This window comes from Emydura macquarii, unplaced genomic scaffold, assembly GCF_026122565.2.
Source record: "Emydura macquarii macquarii isolate MOO-44397 ecotype Brisbane River unplaced genomic scaffold, CSIRO-AGI_Emac_v2 contig_3671, whole genome shotgun sequence".
NCBI classification, from domain to species: Eukaryota; Metazoa; Chordata; order Testudines; family Chelidae; genus Emydura; species Emydura macquarii.
In genome coordinates this window covers 12012195-12037141 of record NW_027133808.1, presented here as the reverse complement: position 1 = coordinate 12037141, position 24947 = coordinate 12012195, and the positions used below count along the sequence as shown (strand labels likewise).

General features: G+C 38.9%; 1 protein-coding gene across 1 annotated transcript in view; it reads left to right on the top strand.

The window, feature by feature from the left end:
• GPC5 (glypican 5) overlaps positions 1–24947 on the top strand; it is a gene marked incomplete at its 5' end in the record, with an annotated part of 634518 nt that overhangs the window by 475868 nt on the left and 133703 nt on the right. Inside the window, one exon of the mRNA XM_067536868.1 lies at positions 4637–4799. Coding sequence (XP_067392969.1) covers positions 4637–4799 — 163 coding nt within the window. The remainder of the gene's footprint in view (positions 1–4636; positions 4800–24947) is intronic.

Sequence of the window (24947 nt, the reverse complement as noted above, 5' to 3'; positions counted from 1 at the left end):
AAGTCATTAGAGATATACTGACTTTTACCAGCTGAGGATCTGTCTCCTATTATGTGAATTTCATTCTTGCAATAAATTACCCAGGATACAGCTCCACAGTTTTTATGACATGTGCACCCTGTATCATACCACACATGTATCACTTTGGATTTGACTTCTCAAAACGTATTTCACATACAGCAGAAGCGCTGCTAGGTGGGAATTAGTGAGAAAATATCACTTCTGGGTTTTCATTGAGCTGGGAAACTGGTTTTGAGGTTATCACATTTAGTAAAGTCAGCTATCTTGCCAAAGCATGGCCATTAAGGCTACAGAAAAAGGTAATCTTGGAAGGGGAACTGCTTATTGAGAGTGATGAGATATGAAAATGGAATGGGCCAACAGGAACTGATACTATTCAGCCAAATATCTCTAAGAGACCAAACACGACTGAAAAGGGTACACTGGACATTGTATAGAGAAGAGACTTTTCATTCTATTCCCCCTTCAATAGTACCTATAATGAAATATCACATTGGTGAAATGCAGCTGTAACCTCACCCTGATATGTTGATGAGCTCTGTAAAACCTTGGAGATGAAAAGGATCCCATTCTACAAATGGGGAAGGTATTTGAAATCTAGGGGCTTTGACATTGAGCAGCGAGACATGATAGTCAGAGGCTGGGACTTGGACAGCGTGCCTGGTCAAGAGGGAAATAAGGGATGCATCTTTAATAGACTAAAGCTTTAAGTGCTAGAGACAAGAAAAAGAAAATGTACTCTTTGCAAAATAGACGGTTAGCATACCATAACTAAACCTAGGGTAAACTTATCCAGATGAGTCTTGTCCTGTTTCACACTAGGTGTGTTATTCATACTACTTCCTTTTGATTAATCTGCTCTCTCCTTTTATTCTTAATGGATTTTTTTTTCATTAAAGCACTTCATTTTAGGCTGTTTTAAGAATTTCACAAAAACCATCCTGGAAAGGGAGAACCTTTAACTTCTAAGCAGAAGTGGTGAGAGAGGGTGTCTGGAATCTGCCTAATGCAGTGCTATCTGTCCAAAGGGCATGGGCTTAAGGAGTCCTCGCCCATGAAGAGTGTCACGTCTATCAAATCACAGCGATAATATCTGGGAAGGGCTTAAAGACACAAATGAGGAATGAGGTCGTTTTCAACGCCTTCACAACTTATTTAAAATTCTTTGTGTGACTTCACCAATTGGCTTAATAGTAACAAAATTAAAAGTGACATGGACTCCATCAGGTAAGACAGTTCAGATGGGGACCATGCTAAGGCAGATGCTGAACCTAATAAAGCTTTAAATACATCAAGAACATATTTGCTTGTTTACCCTCACCAGTGGTGGCTTGCTTGCAACTTTTTTTCTCCTCACATCCTTTGTTGGTGGGAGAATTTTTTAAATTATGCATACCGTCTTAATGGATTTCCAAAATGGCCACCGAATGTCAGTCTCTAAAATGCAATCATTTGCAATGTGGTTTGGCTCATTGGCTATTCCCATTACCCAAATAGAGGGAAAAGGTGAAAGCTATGAGGACTGGTTTAGTTTCACTCAGTCACTTTGCAGCAACTGATGTGAGATTTTTATTCACTTTGTTTCCAGACAGCCATTTAAATCTGTATAAAGGCATGTTAGCAAGAACTCTGCAGTATACATTTGAAAGAAAAAATAATTTTCCCAGTACTTCATAAATGATTCTTTATAAATAGTCTCATAGACTTGTAGACTTTAAATTCAGAAGCAACCATTATGATCATCTAGTCTGACCTGCACAGCGCAGGCCACAGAACCTCACCCACCCACTCCCGTAATAAATGCTTAATCTATGACTGAGTTTTTGAAGTCCTCAGCTCGTGGTTTAAAGATTTAACATTACAGAGAATCCACCAGAGAAAGGTGAAAAACCCCCAGGGCATCTGCCAGTCTGCTCTGGGGGAACATTGCCATATTTGGGGTCAAGAAGCAATCCGCTAAACCCTGAGCATGTGGCCAAGATTCACGAGCCAGATGCATGGGAAAGAATTCTCTGTAGAATGCATATTGTTTGTTTGTGCCCAGTTTAATAAACTATCCAGATCACTCTGTGTCAGTGGCCTGCCCTCTTCATTATTTACCACTTCTTTGATCTTTGTGTCCTGTGCAGACTTTATCAGCAATGAATTTGTTTTCTTCCAGAACATTGATAAAAATATTAAATAGCATGGGAACAAGAATCAGTACCTGAGGGACCCCATAGAAACATACCCTCTTCGTGGTGATTCCCCATTTATAATTGTTTTGAGACCTATCAACCAGTTTTTAATCAACTTGATGTGTGCCACGTTGATGTATCAGTCTAGTTTCTTATTCAAAATATTGTGTGGTGCCTTACATAAATCTAAGTATATTACATTAACTGTATTACATTTATCAACTGAATTTGTAATCGCAACAACAACAAAAAGATATCAAATTAGTATGAAAAGACGTATTTTTCATAAACCCATATTTATTGGCATTAATTATATTACCCTCTATTAATTATTGAGTGCCATAGCAACTGCTCCATTATCATGCCTGGGACTGATGTCAGTGACAGGCCTATAACTTCCTTAACCCTTTTTAAATATTGGCACAACATTAGTTTTCTTCCAGTCCTCTGAAATTGACTTATTAAAAATCAACATTAATGGTCTAGAGTGCTCCACTGCCAGCTTCTTTTTAAAAATGCTTGAATACAGATTATCTGGATATATTACTTACAAAAAGGATACACTAAAGAGGAAAAGACGCAAGGTTCTATTGCTTGTTTTCCAAGTTAAATCAAGATCCTTTCTGACTTGTACATAGTGGCAAGGTAATGTTGTTACTGTCCAATTGGGGTATCCATCAAGTGTATACAATGAGAAAATCTCAAATAATAAACTGCATTTCCTTTCCCCTTTAAATTACATTTTATATAAAATTTGCAGTGGAACAAAATAAATAATTATTTTAGGGACTTTTTGTGAACCACACCAGCTGTTAAGAAGTACAAAGATCTGAACACAGGATAAAGAACTTTCTTATTAGGTCTGAGCTATGCTTTGCAAAGACCAACCAGTGTGAGAGAGAGTTGTAAATTTATATCAAGGGATGCATTTCTTTCTTTTATATAGTTAAGAAAATAGTTTGAAGAGGAAAACAAAATAAAAAAGGCTAAAGTGTGTTTTCACTTCTTAATCGCTACTAACTGCCATAAATCCAAAGAAAAATTTTGATAGTGTTGGAGGGCATTGTTTTTTCAACGTCAAATTTGTAGTTAAAGCAGTTTTGTAGGGACCATTGGTTTCTCATGATGCAAATCCTAGGGAAGTGCTCCGCTGTAGGTGGAGAGATTAGAGAAATTAAAACATTATTACTGTGGGCAACTATTTAGACAACTAGGAAAATACTTTTTATATATATTATATATAAAATTAAAATAATTATATTTTAATCCAATCCGGTTTTAAGATGGACACAGAGATGAGATGTGAAGGAGAAACCCACCTCAAGCTTTGATTTTTGTCAATCTCTCAAAAATTTAGCAGAATTGAGCCTGGACAATAACATATATAGATAGGAGACATATAAGGAAAACCCATCTGTGGCAGGATGTGGTGGTGTTGAGTCAGTATTGAGGTACTCATACTGCTAAGTCAGTATTGAAGTTAATGCCCCAGGCATGCTGTGATAGGGCTCTGGTTAAAGTACCATGTGGTTAAAGTACTAAACTCTTGTGCTCATTAAAGGGTCACGTTACTTTTTTTGCAATAGTAATTTGAATCCAAAATTTTGATGCCCGGAATTATGAATCTGCCATCTTGGGCAAACAATTTTGAGTATATAAACTTGAGGCTGTTTTAAAAAATGTTAGCCCAAGTATGTTTCAGTTGAACTAATGAAGTAACTAATATATGCTTTAATTGCTTTAAGAGGAAAAGTCTCTCTATTATAATAAAGAATCCAAAGGACTGAGTCTCAGCTAGTGTGAATTGGTGCCACTTCATAGAAGTGAATGGAACAGCACCAGTTCTCATTAGTAGATGCTTTACTCCTGATCCTGTTATGTGAATTGCTGTATGTAATTTCAGCTAAAATAAGAAATTACTAACAACTTAATCTGGAATATGTATGGATCTGAATCTTTTTTGAAGCTCAAAGACGTGTAAGAGCATTTATATAGCACTTCATATCTCCAAATCACAGTATAAATTAATACTACTAATCACTAAGCCACTATAAATATTAATATTTACATTGCATATGTGGGAAGAGGCAAAGAGTCCAAGTGATTTGCCCAGTGTGTGAGACCAGCCATTCAAACTGAGAAATCCTGGTGCTGAGCTCAGTCCCCATGATCATTTTTTTAAAATATATATCTTTGGGTACCTCTACATTTGCTTATGGTGGTATTAGAAATGTAAGCCCCAAATAACTTGAAATAGGATGGCTGGAATCCAGAAAGGTACAGTAAATATTCTAAAAATGCCTGCTCTGGTCAGTGAAGCAGCCTGATTTCCAGACTGGAGGTTTGGATATTAAAGAAGCATGTGAACTTTTGTGTGCTAATCCAATCCAAATTTCTGAACCTTTTGAAGCTTTCTCATCTCTACTTTGTGCTTGCAGTTATTGCAGGGCAAATCACTTCCTAGACATGAGAAGTGGGGTCGACTACAAACAGGCAGCGGTGGAAGTATGGATGAACAAATCAGTGGTGACTGTGATGATGAAGATGGTTGTGGAGGATCAGGAAGTGGAGAAATAAAGAGAGTCCTGAAAATTACTGACTGTAAGTCCCATGATTCTAATTCTATTTAAGTGTTTTAAGAACGAATTGGTATATTAGCCTCTAAAGAATACTAGTGATCAACTTTGTAGACTATTATGGTAAACTTACCTGAGCAGAGTTGTTGAGCTTCATGGATTAAAATGTATAAAATAAGACTAAAAATGATCTAAAGATAGGAATTATATCTACATGTTACAGGTATTACAACTATCTCTATCCTAATTCGTATCATCTTAATGTGCCTGGTGTCTATTGGCACACGTTTTGTGTACTGCAAATCATGATATTTGTAAAATTATGTTTTATCCAATTAAATAGTGGTAGAATGTCTTGGCCATGATGAATTACTGATTTAACATATTAGATAAAATTTTCAGTTAAGCATAGAAATCTTTCAAATCTTCTCTGGAAACATGGGAGAAAATAATGTACAAACATGTTGTGATAAGTGGACTTGGCCATCAGTAAAGTACTATTATATTAAATTGACTATAACCCAGTAACCACTCATTAATAACCAGATAAAGTAATGGCATTCTGCTATTGAACCATAGGTATGTGGTAGTTTTGTGGTGATGCTAAATATTTCGAAACATTCAATACTAATGGAAAAGAAAATAACAAATGGTTACTATAAAACCCTAAGGTCCTGTAGACCACTTAATATTATACTTTGTATGCATTTCAAATCTTCTAATAGACTTTTGAAATAGGATTTTTCAAAGTATTTTAAGGGAGATAAGTGGTGAACTCCCATTGAAATTCAATGGGCGTTGGGTACCTAAGTCCCTGTGGCATGTTTGAACATCCCCAGCCTCAAAAAATGAGTTGAAAATGAAATACTTAGAAAATGGGTACCGTTTGAATTTATTTTATATGCTGCTTACTCCAAAAAGATACTACATAGCATGAATTGATTCTGAAAGTAATCTTACAAGATGACGCTCTTCTTCAATGTCATTGCATTGTGGAGGGACAGCAGCAAGAATCATCTACTTTTACTCTCTTCTGCTATATTTGATTTATTTTTCTTCTTTGATATACTAATGATGTTTCTCAGATAGCTAGTTAGCTCTCCATCTTCACAGTATCTGTATATCCCATATGGACCATAAATCTCTTGGTATATGAGACCTCTTCTAGCCACATTAGATTGTGAATTTTTTTAGTGTATATAATATAATATTGTTTCATTTGAATCTTCTCTTGGATGTTGTTAAAATGGGTACTGTTATACATTGCCACTTAAAGTTTTGTCTTAAATTTCTGTCATCTCAGGTAAACTGTTGTGAACTAATGGATGAATTTGGGATGCATTTGTTTTCTAGAGTGTTTCATACAACTGCTTCCTACTAGAATGACACCTGATTATGAATATAATATTACTCTCTCCTTTTCTAATGAGCTGCTATTCTAACATTCTAAATTTGTTAGAGGAGAAGAGCTTTATGCTCCGATTCAGGAAAACATGCTTTTAGGGAAAGCACTTAAGCATATGCTTCAGTCACATTGAGCTGTAAGCATGCACAATAGGATTTGACCATGATCTTATCTTCTATACATACGCTTAAGTGCCTTCCTGAATAGTCATAAAATTAAACATACACTTAACTGATTCCAGAATCAGGGCCTTAGTTTGAATCCCCATATACCCCTTCTTCATGTAGATGTGTGAGCAGAGCTTCTGGGAAGAGAGAGATTCTGTTTCCTCAGAGATACAAAGGAAATAAATTTTCAATAAACAAGCAATTTATCTCATCGATCTATATAGTTACTCTAGTAACTAGAGAAAAAACACTAAGAGCCCTATATGTATCCATGATTTATGTAGGTGCCACTCTGTTGGCTTTCGTTAAGTGGCACCAGATTATGCCAGGTCTGAATTTGATTCAGAAGCTTCACAGAAAGAAAATTCTTCCTGCCTGAGGCTTTCATTTATAAAGTCAAGAATTAGTTTTATTGTGGTGGTCATGTTTAGGGCTCTGTGAAATGCATGACATGAACTGCAAACACATTTAAATTTATCCTTGGGTTGACTATAGTCTGCGTACAAGAACCAGAGGTGATTTGTTAGACCTGGGATTTCTTAGGTCCTCAAATATTGTTATTGTATCTTGAGAGCCACAAACCTTTTGTGACTACTCTGTGGTATTCTTGCATTTGATCTGGATTTTTCTCATGCAGGACGACTCTCATGATATTTTCAGATACAGCTACTTCTCTCATTTTGGATTCTAGTGATCCTGTGATCACTGTGTGAACTTGTATAAGCATGAAAATCCACATTTGACCTGTGGGTTCATAACAAGATTGAAAAGTTATGGGGGAGAGAGAACAAGGTAGTTTAACCCAACCCTTTCTGAACTTTTGAGCCTGTGAACCCATGCAAGCTTATAATGACAATCAAATTCATGAGTCTCTTTGGAATGGTTTGGATATCTGGAGTCATTATTTCATTGTTTCTGGCTAATAAAATCTTTTTGGGGGTTTTACATTTTTGCATAGCATTTTTATACATTACAAAACTTCCACTTATCAAGGTGACATGAATGACTGTCCAAATTAGATTACAGTTCTCAATTACTATAGAATTGGACATGATGAAGCAGACATCCATCAGAATTGGATATTGGTTACATAGATTTTTAGCAACTTTAGCAAAATATAAAAAATCCACATGTAATGTAAATATTAATGGGCTGAGTACTAGCTACCTAGCATTTCATTATCTTTCAATTTTTGAAAACCAGGCAGGAAACCACCCAAGGCAGTCTGCAGACATGATATAGAGCAAAGAAAATGGAAAGATGGGTCTCATTTCTGCTTCTATGGGGCTTAATTCCCAGCCTTCCTATATATTGATACATGGATGAAACTAACTGCAAAGCAGCTTTTAAAGAGCTGAATGACAGAGTTTGAACTGAGGCACCAAATAGTTAGAATATTGTAATATGAGATAGGGCTGTAGTGTTGCAGTTTTAAATACATACTATGGTTACAGATTTATTTCACCAGAAGGGATCTCAACTTCTAAGTACTTGAAAATTTATTTTCTTGCTATTGACAACTAGTATTATGACAATAAAATACACAGTATATTTTTGATTTTTGAAGACCACAGTGGAACTGTGATTAATAAAAAGTGAATTAATATTACTTTTCTGTAAATTATTATGGTTAATCTTAAACACATGAATATGGATAAAATTGTTTAGTGATGGGATTTAGCAATGTTCATTTCTCAATCTTAGTAGTTTATATATTGTGTGTGTGTGTGCATTTAGCAGTACCAGTGTAATATAGGAAGGCATGAAGTTGGTGTCACTTTGTTTTTGTCTTTCCTCAAAGATTTTAATCATCCTTATTTAGTTAGTTTTTGTATTCAGTAATTTAATCTCCCCTCACAGACTGCCATGTAAGGAAAGAGAAATTATTTTTATTACAAGATGCCCTCACTGAAAACAAGTCACATTGCTGCTCTGAATTTTTCTCCTCTTATTTGGTGTAAAATGAAGTTATCATCATATAGCTTGTCAAAATCAATCGGAAGGTGAAGAAACCAGCCAACCCGTCTGTATCGAGCCATTGCACTTCGTTGTCCAGTGAGAGGACTGACGTTTGTTTGAAAATAGATACCTTGCAAAATGGTATTATTTCTAGATATGTGATGCATTTGGACATTGCCTTATCTGCTTCCTCCTCAGATTTTCTTCGATTTCGTAGAGAGACATTGCACAAACTAGATTGAGCTGATTGTCCATATAACTTGCTCTCTTTCCTTCTCTTTAGCTTAGCATGAAAACGTTCCATGACAGTCTAGTTTTGTACAGTTGACATCGTTGCATTGTAGCTTTTGTTAAGTGCTTCATAAAGTGCTCCCGATAGGTTATGTAGGAAGTAAATGGAACAAAGAGGAAGAGATTCCTGATCATTCTAGGCACATTCTTCTTCCCTCTGTGAAATGAAATATGCCTTTAATGTAGGCCAGAACTGTAGCACTCCTTCTATTACAGGCAAAAGGAACAGCCATCTTGTTGGCATATGGCATAGAAGCTCCTTATACTCCGTTTCTACAAAGTCAAAAAATGAAGTGAGACTCTGTTTTTCGTATAGGAAGAGAACTCACTATACGCTTTCAGAATAAGACGTTCAATGTCAAAACTCAAAGCTTTCATTCCATTTTTAACATGGTTATGAATTGCTTGGCACTTGCATCCACCTGGATCATTTTGCTGTTCAATTGTTTCAGCTTCTGGTGAACTGACCTGTTTCCCAAAATTAACAGAAGTGTTATCAGCTATATTGGATGACACGCGGTTTGTACTAAGCTGTTTTCTTCCATAATGTTTGAAATGTGTGGAGCAGTGGCATTAGTTGTCTCATTGTTATTGTGGTGAAAATCAAGTAAGCCGTTTTTAATCCCATCTGTCTTTGAAAAATAATGAACATATACAGGGGAACACTTATGTCCTTCATTTGAGGCATATGTTTCAATTGAGGAAAAAAGTGCTAGTTCAAGATCCTTAACTAAAAGTTTGTGATTTTTTCCCCCAGCCAAATCACTCTTTGTAATGCTAGTTGCTTTTGTATGTCCACAAGGTGCTTTTTTAAATTTCTAATTCCAGTAGGAACTTTGGAAGCAATTTGTGATCACTATCTCATCTATAATCATGCATGCCAGGGTAAATTTCTCTTATTTCTGCTGCTGTTACTAGATTTTCTTGAGTTTGTGTGTGTGTGTGTGTGTGTGTGTGTGTGTGTGTGTGTGTGTGTGTGTGTGTGTGTGTGTGTGTGTGAAGCTGTAATTTGAAGTCTTTTTTGTTCTTTTCTCAGTGTCTTTGTGTTTTGTACATTCCTTATGAATGGCTATGGTTCATCTCCCTTCATAATTATGGAAAATTCTGATGACACAAAATACATTCAGATGTAAATTCTTCAATTTTGCACAGCCAGTTTTTATACTCAAGGTCCTTACAACAGTTGTTAGGGGGCATGGATCAGCATTCATGTCGCACTTGCAGTCAGTATCTGGCCCAAGCCAGGGAAGCTAATGATCCAACCAGCAGACCAAATTCAGTGATGAATCCTGGTCATGTCACCTACATTGCGCATACACTAAGACGACTCCAGTTGTCATATACACAACAATACTTTTTTTCCTTTTTCACAGTACCTTCAGAGTCTTTGTTTTGAAGAGCCATCACCAAAATCATCCATTTTGAAAAATGGATCTGCTCCTTTTGAAAAGTGAAAAATGCTGTTTTTGTTCACAAGCCAGAGTTGCATTTGGTCACTGTGAGACAACCCTGACTTTATGGTAGCTACAGAAACAGTTGCAGCACCAGTAAGCCATAAAATGGTTGAGAGAGGGCAAGTGAGTATTGTCTTGACATTTCAAACACCAGATGAACTAAGATACTCCAGGAATGTATGAAGCTAATGGGAAGCTGATAATAAGATAAATGTTCACCAATCAATACTCACTTTGAGAATTCCCAGGGATTTTTCTCCCTGGTGTCTTGCAGCAGTGCCCAGGAGATTAATCTTTAATTCTTGGAGATTCTAGGATAATCTTGGAGCATTGGCTACCCTATCATAACTTAATTTTCATGTTGACTCTGTTGCAGATTTAATAGAAAGCAACATCCTGATGAAATTTACAAGATTTTAGTTAACTTTTAGTTGACTTTAATGCTTCTTACTAATTCCCTGAGTAAAGCCCATGTAACCTCTGGTGGCTGTTTTTTGAGCAAATGATCCAACCTGATAGTACAATAATGATGTACTTAAGAACTGGAACTGTTAAGTGCTGACTAAAGGCAGAGTTAAAGATGGGATAGATGCTACTATTTAGAAATGAATGCAAACTTAACACAATCTTAATGTTTGTTTCTCGTGATGCATAGTGGGCATCCAATAAGATGATGATTTCATGCTCCGGTTCCTCAATGAACATGTAGGTCTCTTAAGTCAGTGAGGCTCTGTTCACATATAAAAGTCTGTATGTGTGTGTCTGAATTCTGTGGGAGTTGAGTACTCATTACCTCATCATAAGCACCCAGCACTATAGAGATTCAAACTGAGAGCTTAGAACGGTATTTGGGTATTTATCAACAAACCCAACTTCAGTTACTTTGGGCTCACTTAAATTAACCTCAGACAGACAAGCTGTCAAAAGTAAAATTCTGAAAACTTCAAGGTAGCTTTTCACTTGCTGCACAGATGGGTATCTAGCCTCAAACAATGCCATGTTTTCCATGGGTTTTATTATTTTATAAAATGTATTTTGGTAGTGACATTTATAATATAACTAAAATGCATGTTTCCCTGCATGCCAATATTGGTCAATTGCCATAATATTAAGAATATTAATGCCAATATATAGAATTTTAAATTGGGTCTACTTCAGTTCTTATTGAAGTCAGTGGGCGTCTTTTCATTGACTTGATAGGAGTTTGATTGATCCTAAGATTGTAACTGAGAATTTGTATAAGAAAATTGTAAAGATCTTTTTACACTTGGTGTTTTTAAAAATCCTTCTCCAAGTTTCAAAATTATTCTTACGACACTTAGGCTAGCTTTCTGAAAAATGAAGAGGTTTTATGACTCCCCATGTTATCCTCCTATCACTATTATACCAACATTCCTTCCTTCCTTGTACTATACTGGACCCAATCTTGCTCCTACTAAAGACAGTGGTCTGTCTGCCTTGAATTAGTGGAAGGAGGAGGATCAGGCCCATTTTCATTATTGACTAAAGAAAATCAAACTTTCTCTCCCTCCTCCAAAAAAGATCAATTTCAAACATTTATATTTAAAATTAATCTCTCTTCTTAACTGGTGATGACTCAACTTCAGAAGGCTGAGAGTCTGCACTTTAGATAAGCATCCAAAATTTGGAAATCTGACCTTATAAAGGGTCCCTCTCATCTATAATTAGGATCTTATGTGATTTCCTCATTTCCCTCAGATATTAGTCTGCCTTTAGTGCAGTGATACTCAGACCTCAGTGGTTCTGGAGTCAAATTAGTGATCAACTTTAGTGAGCCAAAGTAGTGTGAATTCATGTTCTGAGCTCGCTCTTTCTTGTGCTAATATAAAAATTCTCCCAGCAAAATGACCAAGTTTTCTACAATTGGTTAATAATCTAGTAAAAGCATCCTGATAAGTTAATAAATTAGACTGGTTAATAATTAAATCAGTGTTTTAATATGTGCTACAAAGAGCCGCAGGCTTGCAGCTCCTGAGCCTCAATATGAATATCACTGCCTTAGTGTGTCACAAACTGATTGATCTTTAAACCCTTGTTCATGGTTCAGAGAGTCTGGGATTGGAGTGGAAGTTAGCAAAGACTTGAACATTTATTTGGGGATTTTTGCCTACTTCATATCTTTACTGAATAGATTAATTTAATATTTTTAACTGAAAGGGAGCAATGTCCCACAGTTGATGTGACATTTTTCAAATGCACTATGATATTTTATAATCTATTTTCAGTGTCTTACTAATGTATTTCTCCCCCGCTGATATCCAACATGAAGGAAGGAAGGAAATATCTGCATAATTTTCATAGAAAATATACGGTTATTACTTGCAGAAAATATTCTAACCTCTATATAGTTTGAGAAGATATTCACGTTGTAGTAAAATTTCCGTAAAATATATACTTTGAGTATTTTAATGGTATAGCAACACTACAATAGCAAAAATAAAAACTTGTAAATAAAAATGTTAGAGCATAACTGTTAAACTGCAATTGTTTAATAGTACTTTGTTTCTCTACTTTTCTCCATGTGTACTTTTACACTGTTGGTCAACATTGTTTTGTTGCATTTTTAAAGCAAGCATTGGTTATTTTTAATTGCATGATAGAGGCATACTTTCTAGCCCTGGTCACCAATCATTTGTTACAGAAACATAAAGGCTACAGGCAAATGCATTACAAAAACACAAACATTTGTCAAATGCCTTTAATTTAGCCTGAATAGACTCATTTGTTATAGCTGGAAACAAACATTTTGCCATGGACTATGACTGGAAAAACTGATTACTGGTGCAAAAAACATGGAATCCTAGAATATTAGAGTTGGAAGGGACCTCAGGAGGTTATCTAGTCCAACCCCCTACACAAAGCAGGACTAACCTCAGCTATATCATCCCAGCCAGGGTTTTGTCAAGCCTCAGCTTAAAAACCTCTAAAGATGGAGATTCCACCACCTCCCTAGGTAACCCATTCCAGTGCTTCATCACCCTCCTAGTGAAAAACATTTTCCTACCTAGACCTCCCCCACTGCAACTTGAGACCATTGCTCCTAGTTCTGTCATCTACTACCATTGAGAACAGCCTAGCTCCATCCTTCCTGGAACCCCCTTTCAGGTAGTTAAAGGCTGCTATCAAATCCCCCTCATTCTTCTCTTTTGCAGACTAAACAAACCTAGTTCCCTCAGCCTCTCCTCATAAGTCTTGTGCTCCAGCCCCCTAATCATTTTTGTTGCCCTCCGCTGGACTCTCTCCAACTTGTCCACATCCTTTTTGTAGTGGGAGGCCCAAAACTGGACACAAAACTCCAAATGCATCCTCACCAATGCCAAATAGAGGGGAATAATCACTTCCCTCAATCTACTAGCAATGCTCCTACTAATGCACCCCAATATGCTATTAGCCTTCTTGGCAACCAGGGCACATTGTTGACTCATATCCAGCTTCTTATCCACTGTAACCCCAGCTCCTTTTCTGCAGAACTGCTGCCTAGCTCGTCAGTCCCCAGTCTATAGCTGTGTGTGGGATTCTTCCGTCCTAAGTGCAGAACTCTGCACTTGTCCTTATTGAACTTCATCAGATTTCTTTTGGCCCAATTCTCCAATTTGTCTAGGTCACTCTATATCCTATCCATACCTTCCAGGGTATCTACCACTCCCCTAGCTTAGTGTCATCTGCAAACTTGCTGAGGCTGCAATCTACCCCATCTTCCAGATCATCAGTGAAGATGTTGAACAAAACTGGCCTCAGGACCAACCCGTGGGGCACTCCACTTGTGACCAGCTGCCAGTTAGACCTGGAGTCATTGATCACTACCTATTGAGCCCAATGATCTAGCCAGCTCTCTATCCATTTTATAGTCCATTCATCCAACCTATACTACTATAACTTGCCGATAAGAATACTGTGGGAGACTGTATCAGAAGCTTAGCTAAAGTCAAGGTATATCACGTCCACCGCTTTCCCCACATCCACAGAGCCAGTCACCTCTTCATAGAAAGTAATCAGATTGATCAGGCATGACTTGCCCTTGGTGAATCCATACTGAATGTTCCTGATCACCTTCTTCTCTTCAAAGTGCCTTAAAATGGATTCCTTGAGGACCTGCTCCATGATTTTTCCAGGGATTGAGGTGAGGCTGACCAGTCTGTGATTCCCTGGATCCTCTTTTTTACCTTTCTTGAAGATGGGCACTATATTTGCCTTTTTCCAATCAGGGACCTTCCCCAGTTGCTACGAGCTTTCAAAGATAATAGCCAATGTCTGTGAAATCACATCAGCCAACTCCCTCCGCACCCTTGAATGCATTGCATCTGGCCCCATAGACTTGTGTATGTCCAATCTTTCTAAATAGTCCTGAGTCTGTTCCTTCAGCACTGAAGGATGTTCACCTCCTCTCCATTCTGTGCCACCCAGTGCAGTAGTCTGGGAGCTGACCTTGTCTGTGAAGACAGAGGCAAAAAAGGCATTGAGTACCTCATCTTTCTCCACATCCTCTGTCACTAGGTTGCCTCCCCCATTCTGTAAGGGGCCCACACTTTTTCTGATCTTCCTCTTGTTGGTAACATACCTATAGAAACCCTTCTTGTTCCCTTTCACGTCCTTTGCTAGCTGCAACTCCAATTGTGCTTTGGTCTTCCTGATTTCATTCTTGCATGCTCGAGCAGTATTTTTATAATCCTGTCTAGTCATCTGACCAAGCTTCCACTTCTTGTAAGCTTCCTTTTTGTGTTTAAGCTCATCAAAGACTTCTTTCTTAAGCCAAGCTGGGCGCCTACCATATTTGCTATTCTTTCTGCATATTGGGATGGTTTGTTCCTGCGCCCTCAATAAGATTTCTTTAAAATACAGCCAGCTCTCTTGGATTCCTTTCCCCCTCATATTATCCTCCCAAGGGATCCTGCCCATCAGCTCCCTGAGTCCAGGGTCCGTATCCTGCTGTTCTCCTTTCTTCCTTTTGTCAGGATCCTGAACTCTACCATCTCATGGTCACTGCTGACTAGGTTGCCACCCACTTCTACGTCCCCTACCAAATCTTCCCAGTTTTGTGAGCAGCAGATCAAGAGAAGCATGGCCCCTAGTTGGTTGCTCCAGCACTTGCATCAGGAAGTTGTCCGAAACACTCTCCAAAAACTTCCTGGATTGTCTGTGCTCAGCAGATATCAGGGTGATTGAAGTCCCCCATGAGAACCAGGTCCTGTGAACTAGAAACTTTCCCTGGTTGACTGAAGAAAGCCTCATATACCTCGTCTTGGTCTGGTGGTCTATAACAGACACCCACCACGACATCACCTTCATTGTTCTTGCTTCTAAGCTTAACCCAGAGACTCTCAACTGGCTTATCTCCAGTTTCATACTGGAGTTTAGAGCAATCATAGTGATCTCTTACATACAGTGCAACTCCTCCATCCTTTCGTCCCTGCCTGTCCCTCTTGAACAGTTTATACCCATCCATGACAGTGCTCCCGTTGTGTGAGTTACTCCACCAAGTCTCAGTTATTCCAATCATATCATAGTTTCTTGACTGTGCCAGGACTTCCAATTCCTCCTGCTTGTTTCCCAGGATTCTTGCATTTGTGTATAGGCACTTGAGAGAACTGGCTGATTGCCCTACTTTCTCAGTGCAATTCAGGAGGCCTCCCCTGTTGCACCCTCCTCCTTCTGCTTCCTCTTGGTGTCCCATTTCCCCACTTACCTCCGGGCTTAGATCCCCGTCCCCCATTGAACCTAGTTTAAAGCCCTCCTTACTAGGTTAGCCAGCCTGTCTGCGAAAATACTCTTCCCTCTTTTCATTAGGTGAATCCCATCTCTTCCTACTAATCCTTCCTGGAACAACATCCCATGATCGAAGAATCCAAAGCCCTCTCTCCGACACCACCTGCATATCCACACATTTACTTCCGCAATGCAACGGTTCCTTCCTGGGCCTTTTCCTTCAACAGGGAGGATGGACAAGAACACCACTCATTTTAAAATTGATAACCCTGACAAACCTTAAACTTATGCATTCTAAAAGGTAGTTCCCCATTATGCCCTGTACATTTCCAGGCTTCACTTTATTCTTTAAATAACCAAATGATATAATCTCTGGGGGTTCAAGTGGAGTCTGTGCAGGAATTTAAATTAGATTAATTTTACATTTGCATCTTTCCCTAACAGTAATTATGACTCCACAGCCTTCACTAATCTGTTTCTGAGTGAGTCATTTTCAGGAATTTCTTTTTCTTTTTTAGAAAGGGGGTTCTATTGTTTAAATTCAATATCCATTTATATATTTGAGTTTGATTTCTATGTACTTTAGAAAATAATTGACAAGGGATCCACATGTAGGTGGTACAGCAATATTATGCCTAGAACCCTGTAATAAGCACCGGTATATCGATCATCAGAAAATAATTCTGGGAAGTGTTCCTATAAAAGGGTCCTGGAGAGTTCCGTAGTGAGCCATGTGTTTTAAAGTGAGGTATCCGTAGGAAAGTGGCAAAGTTCTCACTTTTTTCGAGAACAAAGCATCTGGTTAGAAGGCATTCCTAGGTCGTCTTAGATGGAGCTTGATGTGAATACATATGTGGTATGTTTTGATGTTTGTGAAATTCACAACAGCAAACCTGACAAGCAGTTTTGACAGCTGCTTGCTGTATTTAGCATATCCCTATGGTTTCAAATGGCAGCATTTTTTCTGATCGCAGGAAAAAATTAGGTAGGAAAAAACCATAATGTGCATTGTCTTCTCCTGTTGACTTGTTTCCAAAACAACTGCTTGTGTGGGCTTAAGAGGCAAATCTGTCAGTTATTTGGCAGTAGTATAGTAGTAAGAGAGTAGCTGTTTATTGCTCACTGCTGCAGTGTTTGCATTCCAGGGAGCCATTTACCATGCTGGTTTGTACCAATGAAGACCATTCTGGATTAGGAAATTAGTGGTCATGCCTAGTGGACTCAATGAAGATAACAGCAGATAGTGCAGGCCAGTCATACACCAAAGATGCCAGAGGAGGGGGAAAAAAACACTAGTCTTCCATCCAGACCAAGGCACATGTTATAAGCAGGCGCAGGACTATATTGTACAGACACCCGTCTGTGGTGAGTGGACCCAACCGCGGGGTTCCTGTGTACTTTTTAAGTATCTAGTCACTATTTCTAGCTCTGGGTCTCTAGGGTGCAATCCCAGGCTCAGACCTCTTGTCTGAGCCATTTCTTGGGATGTGGGACTCTGCAATCCAGCCACTCTACACCCAAAACCACGCAGAGACCTCCCGATTTCCCCAGTCACTTACTCCCACAGAGTTCCATCTAATTGTGGCTACTATAGTTTCTAGTTCAACTGCTTTGGGGAGAGGGAAGTAGAAAAACACAGACTAAGTGAAGGAATTTTTGTGCAAGGTCACTTGACTCTAGAAGCATTCAGGAGTTACAGATCTTTGAAAACAAACAGTCCTTTGATGTGCCCTTCCCTAGTCTGATCTCACCCATTCTGTCTAGTTTACATGTGGCAATGGTCTGCCCCCTTGCTTCAGAGAAGCACCTTTTCTTCAATACAATGTCTCTTCTTTAGCCATGTTCCCAAATGGAGAAGCTGCAGATCCACCAGCTATTCTGGCATCCTGTGTAAAACGTCAGTTATTCCATGGGGTTGGGCCAGCAATTGAGACTATCAAAGCTGATGTTATAGATTGCTGCTCAGTCATGGTCTTTATATATATAGATAGATAGAGGGATATATATATAGGGATATATAAGCTGCCCTGCCCCTGCCAGGAAAGGTGTTTATCTGGAATGCTATCTAATAACCTTGCTTCAGGCAAATTTAGATATGTTCAGCACAGAACACAAAATGGAGGTCCCAATTTGCTACTGATATATCCCATGTTGTCACAGACAGTACCAATTTGGAGTGATGTGAGGCACTGTTGAGGGAGAGGGATTGTGTGGGGAAGGAGAACCATAAGGATTTCTGGCCACCTTGGACAAGTCCCACATAAGGTACCTGGCTGCCTCTCTGGTGCATTCTATTGGATGGTTTGACACAAACTCAAGCTTAATGTGGTAAATAGTGAACTTCTGATTCCCTACCACCACTATCGCGCCCAACCTTCTCTTTCCTTCATTCTCTGTTTTTGAAAATGTCACCACATTCACTGTCTCTCACATTCACAATGTTGTGGTCATTTTTGTGTCTTCTCTCCTCTTTGGCCCACGTATCCAGGCTATCACAAAATCTTGTAACTTCTTTTTCCATAACGTTTCAAAACATCAACCTTCCGCTTTGTCTGAATGGCTAGAAGTATTGTTAATACCTTGATTATCCCCAACTTTGATTACTGTGTTCTCCTCTTACTTCCTGACACCCATTTCTCTAAAATGTCATAGCCAAAAATCTTATCCAATAATCTGTCATCTCGCTCTCCATATCTTTCCATGGGCTTCCACTTGCCTTTTACATTATATGAAGTTCAAACTTCTCATTCTTTCAGTGCCTTACATAAATATGCTCAAGCCTATATCTCATTTCCATTTCACATTGCATACTCCTTTCCCCTCACCACACCAGCATCGTAAATCTTGATGTGTTCTTCGTGGTTTTTCTCCCATTTCTGTGTTTGCTTCTACTTCCATGCTGCCCTCTATGCATGGAACAACCTCCTGGTCCTAGTCTGCTAGCTTTCCAGTTTCTTTCCATTTGTTTAGTTCCTTGATGCTCTTTTTCCATGAGGCTAGCAAGCAATAAAAACAAATTTAGATGTGAATTTTTGGCTTGGTCCACTTCTAGTCAGGCCTGATGAGAACTAAATCAAATGTGTCAAAAGACTAACATTTTGCTGTGTATGTGCAACTCTGTTGACTTAGGTGGACTTCTGAAATCTTCTCAGATCAATGGAGATGCACTTGGGGTACATCAGATATAAATTTGGCCCATAGAGGTGGAAGGCCCAATAGTTCATTGCCAATCCTTTAAATCATCAAATTACCTTATTAATTGATTTGAATGAAAAACATCAAGTCACAGTAAATGGATTCTGTGCAGAACAAGTGGAGGTAGTTTGGGAAGATTAAGTCTTCTACTTAATCCCAAACCAGGACCATCAGAGTGTGACAGCAGTATAGATCCTAATCTCAGCAGTGACCTAAGGTAGTGGGGATAGCCATTTCCTCCCCCTTCTGCACTGGATCTCTGTAAACATGAATCCTTTTCCCCCACTGTCTCTACTGGCAGCCCTTCAGCATGTCGGCTGTCCACAATCACTCATACATGATCGTTTTCCTTGTGCAGCCCTAATGTGGTGTTTTAATAGTATGGAGAGTGTGACACAGAGGCCTACTATTGTCAGGTCTGATGTACTCACTACACCTAACACAGTGTAATCATGATTTACCCCCAAAAGATGGCATGTAATACATCATTGGAAAACTAATAACTCGCTGATAATTAATAACCTTCCATGATGTACGTATGGGATGAGCACAAAGAATTATAAATGTGTACTAGAATTATAGTCTTAAAGTGTGTGTTTTGGCAAACAGTGCATAAGCACAGTCTGTCTTTACTTGTCTCAGCAGCCTGCTCATTAGGTAGAGACAATGAAGGTTCATTTACATATAAGGTGAACAAAGTAATCAAGCTAATAGAGGAGGTAACAATTCAACTATCACCAGCAGGGGAGAAACCAGCACGAAATCTTCACCAGACCACATAGCATTTCTTCCCAACAGGAGAAGAGGAACTTTATCTCAGAATACAGGTGAGTGATTTACCGAACTAAAAAGGCTCAGGGGGTCTGAACCTCAAACGATAAGCAATTGAATCAACTGATTGTGTATGATATTACTGTTATAAGTGTATTGAGTAAGGTCTTTTATGAAAGCCTATGATACAGTGGTGATCAATATCATTGTAAAATGTATGCATTATCACTACATGAAGAATTATAGTTCACTGATACAATGCCTTGAAGTCTGTGACCAAACTTAGATAGCTGCTTCCCCTCCTCTCTGGGGGAGATCCTGTTTCTACACATCAACAATGTAGATTAAGCAGTGTGGAATCAAAACAGTGGAAGTCTCATTCATATATGAATCAGCAGAGGGTTGGAAAGTCAACAGAAAGGAAAGACCTGTCTCTTGTAAAAAGGTCTACGAACTTTAGAAGATATAAGCAGAAACAGAGAGCCATTTTGGTGTCCATCACTTTGGAGATTCAAGGGGCGTTCTTGAAATCACAGAACATTAGGTCCTTTCAACCAAAGAGGATGAAGTCTCTGGAAAAACCTGCTGAGGCAAAGATTGTAACTTGCTGAATTTAAGTTTTAGTCTTAGAAGCATATTTTTACATTTGGTTGTTTGCAACCATTTCTATATTTACTCCTTATACTTGGTATCACTTAAATCTTTGACCTTTTATTTAATAAACTTGTTTTACTTTTACTATAAACCAATTCACTGCTGTGATTTTAAATTAGAATGGTGTTAACCTCTGTTAAATTAATGAGTTGCTGTTATTGTCTCTGGAAAAGATCTGTGAACTTAATAAGATTCTGAGAATGCTACAGTCCAGGAGGACTAGGCACTACAGGGCAGATGGTTTTGGAGAAATATGGAACTGGGAGGTGTTGGGGTTACTCTGCAAAAAGTAACTGGATGGTAGAAGCCAGGGTGTGACCTTGTAAGGCTGGCTGTTAGTGTCAGGGCTGTGAGTCACAGCAGCATAGCATTTAAGGCAAGTTGCAGAGCAGGCAGTGACACAACTCCTTACTGGTCTGGGTTGAATTCCAAAGCGTCAGAGAATCAATATGAGTGCTGTATGTAGGGAGAACATGTGTAAAGGTCTACAGGGCTCCAGGGAAAAACACAAAGCTTCAGGCCTTATTTTGTCAGCAACTATAGAAAACATTTCAGAGATGCAAAGCTGCTGTCCTAAGAGTCCCACAAATAATGAAAAAATGCAGTTCAGATCCTAGAATCACTGCAGTACATGGTTACTTTAACAAATAGTATTTTATATTTGCTAGCATAATAATTGCCATCACAAAATGAAAAATAAAACTACAGACTGCTGTGTGTGCCTCAGTTGGAGTACATTTTTATGTTTTATAGAGGAAAGCTACAATAAATCATTGCAAAATTTCCATTTTACCAAAATGTTACTCAGTTGTTTATTGAAATGATGGTCCAATTAAACTTGACCATACTTAATGATGATTAAACAAAGAGCATGTTGCAGTAATTCAGAGCTATTAATAAAACTGTTCTGCAGAGGTGGTAATAAAGAATTGCACATTTTAAATGGTGAATAGTCACAGTATAAACCTGCAATATAGTTTAACTCCTATTGTAAATGTTTTTGCTATAAAACACTAACAGAAAATCCAGTGATTCAGTTAATGAAAAATAGTCAGAGGCTATGTTTTCACTGACGGCGGCAAATTCGCCACTGTCAGATCGACTTATCTGGATCGACTGAGCAGTCAGTGAAGACCCACTTAGTCGATCCAGAAATTGACGTATTAAGACCACCTTCCCAAGTGGTTCCCATTGGCACAGTGCAGTGAAGATAGCGCTCAGAACAGAAGCACAGAAGTCGACAGGAGTTGCGCAAGTATTTTTGCGTAGTTTGCGTAACTCCAGTCGACTGCTGCCGAATCTCTGAGGTAAGTGTAGACAAGCCCAGAGAGAAAATGTAATGAAACTGTAAGCACAAGTTAAATTAAGGTTAAATATAACAGTGGATCAGTGACGTTTCCCCATTCAAGCCTGCAACCTGGGTGTCCTCCTCACTCTCCCTTGCCCCACACATATAGCCAAATCCATGTATAAATCCTGCCAGTTTTCCATAGTGTATCTTAAAATCCAGGTTTTTCTATCTGCCTAGAAAGCAGAAAATCATTTTGTGCCCTGATTTCCCATATTCATTGTTACAACCCCTTCTTTTCCAGCCTCTGACACATTCCTCAGTTCCATTCCTTCCCTCGAGAATCCATTCAAAATGCAACCACTAAGGTAACCTTCTTTGAGTTATTCCAACAGGGTTGGAGGGTCACTGTGAGGATGACAAACAGTGTTTCCCCTTTTCTACTACGTTCAATTCAGTTTTCTTATCCTCATCTTCAAGATTCTATGTTTTTCTAACATTCCATACTTATCTGCTCTTGTATCTTAGAATCATTTTCCTTCATCCTGCTAATAATGCCAGGTTCACTCTACTTCTCCAATAAACATCTTTGCACTTTCTTCTACTCCACCTCTTGCATATGGAACAATCTGCCTGAACTGATCCATAAAGCCACTACTATCACCTTCTTCTAATTCCTTCTTAAAATCCACCAGTACCTGAAAGCCTACATCAAATAACCAACAGATAATTGCTAGGTAGAAGGACTATGAAATTCAGTTGTTTATAGGCAGGCTGGCTGATAGTGCTGCCTATTGAGATTGCCCAGTGCTTCCTTTTACAAGACTCCACTTCTAGTTGCTTATAACTTTGCTAAACTCTAACTGTTTAGACTGGAAATATTACATGTGTGGGCATGTAATGTGTGAGCATCTCCGAAATTATTCTAAATTATTTTAGAAAATTTTAGCCAGAATGGTTCATCTGTTTCTGAGAATGAGCTCAGGGGAAAATAGGTTGCTTTTCTTACGTTAAAAAATTAGAGTTGGATGGAAATCAAAAATTGTTTCACAAAAAAAATTGAGATTTTAAATTGAGATCTCTTTTTTTGAATTTTCATGAAAAAATTCAAAAAGAGACCCCACAATAGACACACTCCACAATAGCTAATAACTCAGTGGTTGAGCCACTCACCTGGCATATGGGAGACTTGTGTTCAAATCCCTGTTCTGCCTGATTTGGACTTTCTCTGTAATGGCTGCTCCCAGCAATCCTGGGCTGGGTTGGAACTGGATACTGGAATTGAGAAGGGAACTGGTTAGTCCTGTGCTCTCAATGACTCCCTTGCTGGTGCTCAGGCAGTCTGGAGGAAGAAGTAGTCTGATTGAAATGCAGAGGGGACAAATGCTGGACCACGGAGGAGGAATAGGGAGTCTGAGCCTGGGAGAGAAAGTGTGAGTTGAATTGGGAGCTGGAGCAGGGGCTTGGGAAGAGGTTGGGACTGGGAATCAGTGAAGGAGAATATTGAGATTGAATGAGAAGTTGGGGGGACTGGGCATGGCTCAACAAGTAGACTGGAATGAAGTGGGGCAGGAAACAGATCTGACAAAGTAACAAGGAGCAGGTGTGCAGAGGAGAATGGGGACTGGCTGCACAAGGCTGAAAAGAAGCCAAGGGGTGGGGGGACATTGGGACGAAGCCAGTAGGTGGAAAGGGGAGAGATCAGGCAAGGAGTTGGTGGGCAGCAACCGATCTGGCTAGGGAAGGAGGGTGGTACTGTGTATGTAGGAAGAGACTGAAGGTGTGATTGCGGGATGGAAAGAGTTATATATAGTGAACCAGGAAGAATGAGACTAGGCATGGCTCAGCAAGGAGACTGAGATGAGAAGCTTGAGAAGTGGATACTAGGACTCAACAGAATGGGACTAGGACAGGGTAATAAAGTTCAGAGAACAGACCGGGCTGGGAAAGAGACAGGCTGGTGGGGATGGGATAGAAGGGGTTAGAGTTAGGGGGAATAGGCGGAAAAGTCTATGCCCACTAGAGTACATTCCAGTGTAACCATCAGCATAGCTGTTTCTTAATTACTATACCGGCTTGTAGGCTGAAATTTTTCTGCCAATGTATAGGATGACAGCTCCATGGCCATTGGATTTGCATAACTATGAATCCTGCGGCCTTTCCCCTTGGACCTCCTGTGAAGAGCACAGTTACAAAGACCTTTCACAGGTCTTAAGTAATGTGGAAACCATGCAAATCAGGCAGAATTTCAGCCCTGAAGAATGTCCTATGGTTTAATCAATGACACTTATAAAAGAAACCCATACATAAGCAAAGTGGAATCATTGGGCCAGTTAACAACCCTCTATCTGCAAAAAGTATGGAGACCAAACCAGAATGTGACCATAGTTTTTAGGACAAACAAGGAGGCTTAAAAAAACCTAAGTGATGAAAGATGATCCCTAGAAGTCCAGTGAACTGATACTTGTTGTCACACATTCAGACCATTAACAGCAAGAGAAGGTGCCTGTTTAAGATAATATTTTAAGAAAAGCTGTTCAGCAAAAACTAAATCTAGACAATCGTGTTGATCATGTATGAAATCATGCAAAAATGGTAGACTTGTATTAAATGTCAACTGATTAAAAGCACACTACTGTAGTTTGTGTATGATATTTTTAAAAAATGTATGTAGATGGTGATAAACAGTACAAAGTTATGGGCACTTCGGTGAATTAAGCCCTGTCCTTGCAAAGATTTCCGCATATGCTTACCTTTGTGTAGGTTGAGTAGTCCCACTGACTACAGCTGAGGTCAACCATTCTACGCACAATGCATAAAGTTAAATATGCGAGTAAGTCTTTACAGGTCAGGGCCTTAAATGGCAAGGAACTTTTGAACACTTTGACAAGTATTTCATTAAACATTTTAGCAAGTTTCTGAGCATATTTGTCTGTGATGTTTGGTTTTTTTATTTGTCAGATCCAAAATGTGTCAATAACCTGTAAGCCAGTTCCCCCTATAGCCTAGGAAATCCTAGCTGGTAAGGCCCCCTGGTGATTGAACCCATCCACCCCCACACTCTCTCTCTCTTTCCACCAAGTATCTTTGTTATTATTTCATGCCTTATGCTCTAGGTACATTGCAGTGTAACAGATAGAAGAGGCTTCCTTCTTTCTCCCTGGCCCAGTTTTTGTACTGTTTGCTTTCTTCTCTGAGCTATCCAGCTGGTGAGCAAATTACCTCATTTACTTATCAGACTCCCTACAGATACAAGTGATCCCCA